The sequence below is a fragment of the Xenopus laevis genome, chromosome 6L, assembly GCF_017654675.1.
Source record: "Xenopus laevis strain J_2021 chromosome 6L, Xenopus_laevis_v10.1, whole genome shotgun sequence".
NCBI classification, from domain to species: domain Eukaryota; kingdom Metazoa; phylum Chordata; class Amphibia; order Anura; family Pipidae; genus Xenopus; species Xenopus laevis.
The window spans coordinates 47,028,388-47,037,401 of NC_054381.1; the positions used below are offsets into that span (position 1 = coordinate 47,028,388).

The 9,014-nt window shown below is 35.0% G+C and overlaps 1 protein-coding gene across 2 annotated transcripts in view; it reads left to right on the forward strand.

Moving 5' to 3' along the window:
• LOC108718920 (potassium voltage-gated channel subfamily H member 8) overlaps positions 1-8,740 on the forward strand; it is a 169,593-nt gene extending 160,853 nt beyond the window's left edge. For both annotated transcript variants that reach the window (XM_041565998.1, XM_041565999.1), the window contains exons 16-17: positions 4,156-4,235; positions 5,807-8,740. In XM_041565998.1, the coding sequence (XP_041421932.1) occupies positions 4,156-4,235; positions 5,807-6,532 (806 nt within the window). In that variant the 3' untranslated portion in view covers positions 6,533-8,740. The remainder of the gene's footprint in view (positions 1-4,155; positions 4,236-5,806) is intronic.
• The last annotated feature ends 274 nt before the right edge of the window (positions 8,741-9,014 follow it).

Genomic DNA, 9,014 nt, shown 5'->3' on the forward strand with positions numbered 1-9,014 from the left:
TTGCTTTTAATAAATCTCAAATATTCAAGTTTCAGAAAACCCTAATTCGAATTTGTAAATCAGCTAATTGTAAATTGGAAATCTGCTTATTTGTTGGATCCATTTATGTGAATAGTGGGGGATCTGCAGGCTGAAGGCAGAAGGTAGAATTCCTTCGGTATGGAGGTAAATGTTTTTAGTGTTTGGTGTTCAGTTAGTAGTAGAAGGGAATATGCCCCATTCTGAGTCCAAATATTTATTTGAAGAGAGGGCATTTCCATTGTGATTGTATCCAGCGGTAAGAGTGAAGATGGATATGGTGAAATATGTTTAGAGTTACATATCAGTCACCAGTTCTTTATAATCCACCAAAGATGTTGTGGGATGGTTCTTGGGTTACAGAATTTAGTTGGTCTGTTAGAGGTGAAAATTTGAGTTGGGGTCCAAGGGTATAGATGTAAATTTTCAATGTTGACCTAGTGTTTGGATCCTAGAGGCAGGTTTAATTGTGCTAACTGACCCAGTATTGTTGCTTTATGATATAGTATAATGCCAGGGGAAGCTAATCCACCTTTTTTTAGTTCTTGTTGTAGGATATGTTGTGATAAGTGGGGTTTCTTTGAGTTCCATATGAAGGATGTAAAACGTTGTTGTAATTTAAAGTATGGTCATGATAAAGCAATTGGCGCAACTCGCACCAAGCTTTCAACACTTTAGGTAGACATATCATTTTCAAGGCTTGTATCCTACAATTCAAAGATATAAATATAATTTTCCATGAGGCAATTTCCTCTCTAATTTTTTGTATTAATGGAACAAAGTTATCTTGGATAGGGATGTAGCGAACGTCGGAAAAAAAGTTCGCGAACATATTCGCAAACTTGCGCAAAAATGCGAGCGGTTCGCGAACGGTTCGCGAACCCCATAGACTTCAATGGGAAGGCGAACTTTAACATCTAAAAAAGACATTTCTGGCCAGAAAAATGATTTTAAAGTTGTTTAAAGGGTGCAACGACCTGGACAGTGGCATGCCAGAGGGGGATCAAGGGCAAAAATGTATCTGAAAAATCTGCCTGTGTGTGCTTGGAAGAGATAGTGTAGGGGGAGAGCTGTTAGTGATTTCAGGGACAGATGATAGTAAGTTTGCTGGCTAGTAATCTGCTTGATACTGCTCTGTATTGGAGGGACAGAAGTCTGCAGGGATTTGAGGGACATTTTAGCTTAGGTAGCTTTGCTGGCTAGTAATCTACTGTTCTCTTTAAACAACTGCCATACGTTGACCTTGTAGGCATTGTTTGCCCAGTTTTTTTGGACGCAGCCACTGAAGCACAGTTGCCAGAAAAAATATGCCATATAAATGCTGAAAATAGTAATTTTTCGCCATACGTTGACCTTGTAGACATTGTTTGCCCAGTTTTTTTGGTTGCAGCCACTGAAGCACAGTTGCCAGAAAAAATATGCCATATAAATGCTGAAAATAGTCATTTTTTGCCATACGTTGACCTTGTAGGCATTGTTTGCCCAGTTTTTTTGGTCGCAGCCACTGAAGCACAGTTGCCAGAAAAAATATGCCATATAAATGCTGAAAATAGTAATTTTTTGCCATATACGTTGAGTCAACGTATGGCAAAAAATGACTATTTTCAGCATTTATATGGCATATTTTTTCTGGCCTCTGTGCTTCAGTGGCTGCGGCCAAAAAAACTGGGCAAATAATGCCTAAAAGGTCAATTTATACACTAATACAGCGATGGATACGGATTACGTAAAATATATTATGGCTGCTTGAAAAAAGTCACTCCGGTGTTTTTTCTGGAGACGGTAATATTATGGATATTTAGACAGAATGTGAACAAGGTCACACAGCTAGATGGCAGTTGGTTGAATAACACACTGGGCAAAAAATGCCTACAGGGCAAATAATGCCTAAAAGGTCAACTTATACACTACTACAGCGATGGATACGGATTACGTAAAATATATTATGGCTGCTTGAAAAAAGTCACTCCGGTGTTTTTTCTGGAGACGGTAATATTATGGATATTTAGACAGAATGTGAACAAGGTCACACAGCTAGATGGCAGTTGGTTGAATAACACACTGGGCAAAAAATGCCTACAGGGCAAATAATGCCTAAAAGGTCAACTTATACACTACTACAGCGGTAGTAAAATAAAAAAAGTAAAATAAAAAAAAAATGAATATTAAAAAAAAAAATTAAAGTTGGTGCTGCTGAACTACTAGGAGCAGCAGATTAGCACACCAGTCCCACTCCCCAACACTGCTAGACTAATAGCACTGGGCTCTTATAGTAGTAGTAGTAGTAGTAGTAAAACAACAAAAAAATAAATAAAAGCAGTCCTTACAAGGACTACTGTTATTGCAGCAGTCAACAGATGAGATCAGAAGCAGGACAGCTGCCCACTGCAGCTACATACAGAGCACTGCAGTAGAAGGTAGATTACTAGCCAGCAAAGCTACCTAAGCTTAAATGTCCCTCAAACCCCTGCAGACTTCTGTCCCTCCAATAACAGAGCAGTATCAAAACGATTACTAGCCAGCAAACTTTCAACTGTCCCTGAAATCACTAACAGGCAGCAGCTCTCTCCCTACACTATCTCTTCAGCACACACAGGCAGAGTGAAAAAACGCTGCAGGGCTTCGGTTTTTATAGGGAAGGGGAGTGGTCCAGGGGAGAGCTTCCTGATTGGCTGCCATGTACCTGCTGGTCTGGGGTGAGAGGGCAAAAAAAAGCGCCAACAATGGCGAACCCAAAATGGCGAACGTCGCGCGACGTTCGCGAACTTCCGGCGAGCGCGAACACCCGATGTTCGCGCGAACAAGTTCGCCGGCGAACAGTTCGCGCCATCTCTAATCTTGGAGTAGATTTTTCGTAGAATATAAGTGCATACCCAAATATGTAATCTCTTTCTGTTTCCATTCAAATGGATAGGCATTTTTTAACTGCACTATAATGTTTCCAGGGATATTTACTCCCATAGCTTGGGTTTTAGATTAATTCAACTTGGTTAGTGATATGCTGCTAAAACCTTCTAGAATTTGCAGTAGATTTTGGGTTGGTGAGGGAAAGGATTATGTCATCAGCGTACAATTTTATGGGTTAAAATGGCTATGGTCACGCCTTGCAAGGCAGGATTGTCTCTAATTGTCTAAGCCAATGGTTCCATAGCTATTGTAAAAATAAGGGAGGAGAGAGGGCAGCCCTGTTGAGTTTCATTTGTTCTGCAAAAGCTTTCAGATAGGTTACCTCCCACATTTACTTGGGCTGCTGGTTCTGTATACAAGGCCATGACTGCTGTAGTGAAATAGGAGGGGAAATCAAATTTCGCTAGGACTTTTTGGATGTATCCCCAATGTATGCGTTTAAAAGCCTTTTGCACGTCAAGTGATAAAATTAGAGAGGGGATTTTGAGGTTTCTGAGTGATGTTTGATGTTAATGCATCTATGGGTACAATCGTAGGTTTGTCTCTATTTGAGGAAGCCCATCTGGTCTTTATGTACAAGTTGGGGTAAAATATCTTGCAATCGGAGAGCTAATATTTTCTCATATATTTTTAAATCAGCGTTTAAGAATGCAATCGAACTATAATTTTGACACATTGCTAGATATTTCCCTGGTTTGGGGATAGTTGTAATTATTAATAGCAGCATTTCTCTGGGGAATTTACGTGTGTTAACTATCTCATTGTATAGTTTTGTGAGGGGGTCTAAAAGTACTTCATTGTATGTCTTGTAGTAAAAGTGCAGGAAATGATTTCCCTCTGTGTTATAGGGGAGCTTAAATTATCTTTGTCCACAATTGGTCATTTTTAATTTCTTGGAATAAAGTAATCTAATCCATGGTGTAAAACTAACTTTATCCAAAGTGCAATGTTGCTTGGTTTAAGGCAATTTAAGCAAAAGTTTCTAGACTGTGTCAGGTCTGGTAAAATAGGAAGAGCAAAAATGATTCAGCAGCACATGGGTTCTTCATACTTTCTCCTATTAAAAAAAACAAACACCAGTTTCAAAATAATTTAAGTCTGTACTATACTATAAACCAGAGAAAATAACATGTTTTAGTTTATCTATAAAATACTCTTTCTGTAAAAAGATTGTACTTTTTATATTTTGTTTGTAAAGTTGTTTTCAACATTTGGTTCTCTTCTTTACAGAGGTTTCTGACTTTAATCCAGCAATACTATTTACTACTGCAGAGGAAACGAAACAACAGATATGCCGATTAAACCATGAGGTAAAGTGTTTGTAACCTTTGTTAATTATTCCAAGACACATTCCATAGCTTAAATGTAAAATTATTTACACAATTCTTTATTTCATTTTCATAAAGGGACACAGCTTGAAATGAAATGTGACCAAACTGGTATTCCATAACACAATGTTATGTGTATCAGGAGCATAATATCGGGGAACAATCAAAGCATATGAGGTTTCTCTGTATTTTTGAAAGATTAGCGGTAGAGGAAAAAGATAGTTCATAAAAAATATTGTTAGCAAATATTTATTTGGGCACGGTATCAAACTTTGGCAAAATCGAAATAGATCACAGCTGCCGCCCCCCCCACTCTCCAGCTTTGTCTGACCCCAATCCTATTAAATATTAAAATATAGCCAAAATCCTGAAACATTTGCATAAAATATTTTTGGATTTAGTATGTCTGAACAATATGTAATCATCCAAATCTGAATGAAACCAAAAAAATGGTTGGGATTCAGCTAAATCCAAAACTGAATCTTGTATTGGGTCCATAACTGCTGTTTATACTACTGTCCTGTCATATCCACCATCTACTATAAAGAAAATGATATTACTTTGGGGCTGACATAAAATCCAAGCGAACCCTATTAAATCAAGCCTGCCATTTTATAATAAATACAAATCATAATTAAATTGATTGAATAACATGATAACGTTTGTAAGAGGCAAAGAGTTTTGGATTCTATTTAAAAGACCCTTTTTAATGTACAAATTACATTTAACGTTATCCAATTTTTTCTTTATTAGTGTGAATAAAGCCAAGTATTCTTTCTGGGGAGTAAAATTACATTTTATGCAGTTTTCTTGTTAAGGGTAGTTTATGCCATGTGCTATGAGTAAATGGTTCATTAGCAAGAACATTATTCTATATATTGAATTCATTAAAATAAGTGCACGCAATGTCAATCCAAAAGTTAAATGGATTACAACTAATGTGAAAATGCATTATTCAAGTTAAAGGAAAAATTACTGCTGAGATATAACAAAAAAAAAATGTTCACCTAAATGTGGCAAATTCATGACCAGAACAAACTTAAATATAGTGTATTATATATATATATTATATATATATATATATATCTATATATATATACAGTATATATATATACAGTATATATTTATATATATATATATATATATATATATTTATATATATATATATATATATATATATATATATATATATATATATATATATATATATATAGCAGTCTGGAATATCTTTTTTAATGTGTTCAAATTTTTTACACTTACAAGATCCAACACTGTGATTACACCCACAAAAGTGTAAAAGATATTAAAAATCCTGAGAGGTCTATTATGCATGAAGTATGCTATGCTTAGTCAATTCAGAACAAATTAGCTTTCCTTTACATGTGATTTTAGGCATGCTGGCAATAACCACTACAAGGTCTTACTCTATTATTTCTATTATATGCAACATTTCACACTAAATTTATACTTTTTTCTTATTATGTTTTATCTTTACTGCTCATTACCCCATCTCCCTATGTAGTAATATAATGCTAAGTGCTTTGTTTCCCTAGGTCAATTCATTAACACAAAATATTTCACAGCTGGGTAAGGATATGAAGAGTGTTATGAATATATTAGAGAATTTATTGGCAGTACAAAGACCGGTTGGATATTATTCAACGTATGGCACTGTTTTGGATGCAATCAGAACTACTATAGGGTCCCCAATGGATCAATTACAAAGTAGAATGGCATGGACAACAAATCAAACTTGCACGCAAAGACCAGCAGAGACATTGGTTGGCACACCAACACAGCTTTGTCAAGATACCGTTGTGTCCGATCTTTGGAATATGGATCCTTCATCAGTAGGAAGCAGCCCACAAAGGAATGGATCAAATATTCCAAACTCTTTAGATGGTGAATATTATTACACTTCCAACCTTGGATATTCTCCATCACATTATCAAGTGATTCAAGCAGACCACTTCCCATTTTTAAAGTCTTCATCACCACATTCAGACTCTACATTAACTCCCCTTCAGTCTATCTCTGCAACTCTTTCTCCATCTCTTGGTTCCTCATCTGAGACTTCTTTACATCTTGTTCTGCCTAGTAGATCTGAAGAAGGCTTCAGTCAAGGTGCAATTAGTTCACTTAGCCTTGAAAATTTGCCTGGTTCATGGGACTTAGAGAGCACAGCAGGCATTTCAAGACTTTCTGGAGAAGAATATGCCCATGAGATTGTGACAAGTACAATAGATTTTAAAGATGACAAAGCCATAAATGTAAAATGATCATGTCTTAGATAGTCTGACAGCAGGAAGTGGTTTCTATAATTGCATGAAAGGGCAATAGCCTTTAAAAGCTGGCAGAGGGGATAAGATGTATTGAAACTGGAAAATGTAAGAATTATAACAGAAAACATCTTACTGTATATCTTGAAGCATGGTGGGTGTATTACTTATGTAACCTATTGGTCCATGTGCCAGACTTTTTTTGTAGACTGAAGACCCAAAGGGTCAAAGCTGCACATTTAAAAGAACACATGATCATAAGTCGTAGGGAGTTATTGTATTTAAAAGCAACAGTTTTTTTCCTGAGTGCCTGATTGTTATTTGAAAACAATAATGCTGTCAATGCTTGCTTCAGGTGACTAAGACTCCTGCTGGTCTATTTGTCAGTTCAGAGAAGACATAAGGACAATTATCGCTGCATGTCATCTCCTAGACAATCAACCAAATAGAGTTGGTAGATGGTGGTTAGTTGTTGCACGTTATTTGTCATTTTAATGAAACCTCCTAATTTATTTATCAAATAAATGCTATTTTTATATACTTGCTATGAAATATGTATTTAACTATTTAAAATATTTATAACTCAATGTCTTTTTTGGTAAGAGCTTGCGGTTTTCAAGAGAAATGCACAATTCTTATGCATATTGAATTAAACCATTTATTAAGCAAATGTGTATGTAATTAAAATTATAGCCCCCACTGCATGCAGGTTGAATGAATGTATGCAATAGATAAACTAAAACATAAATCAAATACCAAAAATATGGAATGTCATAGTATAGTAATAAAAGATTATATGGATGTTTTAATAAACATTGATTTCCAGAAAGGAAAAACTTTGGATTACTGGTAAATCTATTTTCCTCCTTTTAACACAAATGAAGCAATACTGTCTTTTTTTTTCTTTATATTTTGCCATGCTACGTATTATTGAGGATGTAAGACTGTTACAAATGTAAATCTTTTTTATAATATGTTCAACATTGTCCATAGATTTACTACATTGCCAATCTGGGACCAAAGAAATCCAGCACTCTTCTTCAACTCAATTCTTTAGTTTAGTTGATGGTGTTCAGCATATCCCAGTTAAGAAATTGTATCGAAAATTCAGTGAGGTTCTTACAAATAGTTTATCATGAGTCTGCACAAGGTGCTTCCTTTTACAATTTTGTAAAACATAAAAAATACTCAAATGATATTGGTCATTTTTACCAAAGACGCATAAAGGACAGAAAATAAAAGTGGAATCACTGAAGCACAAACCTTTTTTTAAAATGAAAGCTATATTTGTAGGGTTGAATTCCAAGTAAAGCTTAACTGTAAGACCGAAGATCTATCAAACTGCTGACATAAAAAAACAAATAGTTATATAGAACACCATTTTGCAAGATAAGTCTTTTTAGTGGCAAACATTCTGAAATTTATTTCAATATTTTTGACAAATAAGAGATGAAAATAAATTTGTAAGAATTCAAATTCTCTTAAGGATTACTAGAGATGAGTCCAACAATAATTGCATAACATACATGAGTATATTCAGTTTTTTTATTTACACTTTTTTTAGACTACAATGTGATTTATCAAACAAAAATTAAGCTTTTGTATCTACTAGAGCCAATAAAGTTGACTGCTACTCCTATCCATTCTATAGATGAGACATCTAAACTTTGCTAGATTTTCTATACATCTTTGAATTATTTCATCAGCTACTTGCACAGTTGTCACCATTGATAATATTGTCTTCCTATACATCTTCTGTACTATTCTTCCAAACAAGTCACTTTTCATGTATCATTTTATAAAAAGCAGCTTGCCGTTTTGAAAGTTTACAGAATTAAATTTGTCCATGCTGCTTTGATAATATACAGTACCTGTACATGGTATTTGTTAATTTCCATATCTTTATAAAACTGTTTATAACCATTTAATTTTTTGTGACAGCTGTCTTCTACTATTTATTCTTCATGTCCACAATATTTTATATAAATGCCAGACAAAGAAACATTTCAATAAAGAGAAATATAACTGATTCAAAGGCGTTGGCCAACCCAAAAGGTGATATATTAAAGATTTACATATAGAACTATACACTTTTGACTGACTGAAACATACTGTATATCTCTTGTTGTGAATGTTCAGAGAATAAAGTTATTTTAAAAAAGCATGTAAGTATTTATTTAAGCAATAAATGTTTTCATTTTAAATATGGCAGTTTTTTGGATTAAATTAATTAAATGCATGATTTCAATTGGAATACTTATAATGAAAGATAAAAGTAGTGATGTGCAAGCTGTCCCAAAGCCTTGCAGACAAAATTTGCTGGGCATGGACGCCGGACTTATATATTTTTATATACTCGTGCCAGCGTGTCCTGCCCTTTTCCGTGACATCACAGCTGGTATATAAATAGGAGTGCACGGGTGGGTTAGAGTTGGGTGTGGGTTCTAAGGGGTCAGGTGTGGGTTCTCGGGGGGTTGGTGCA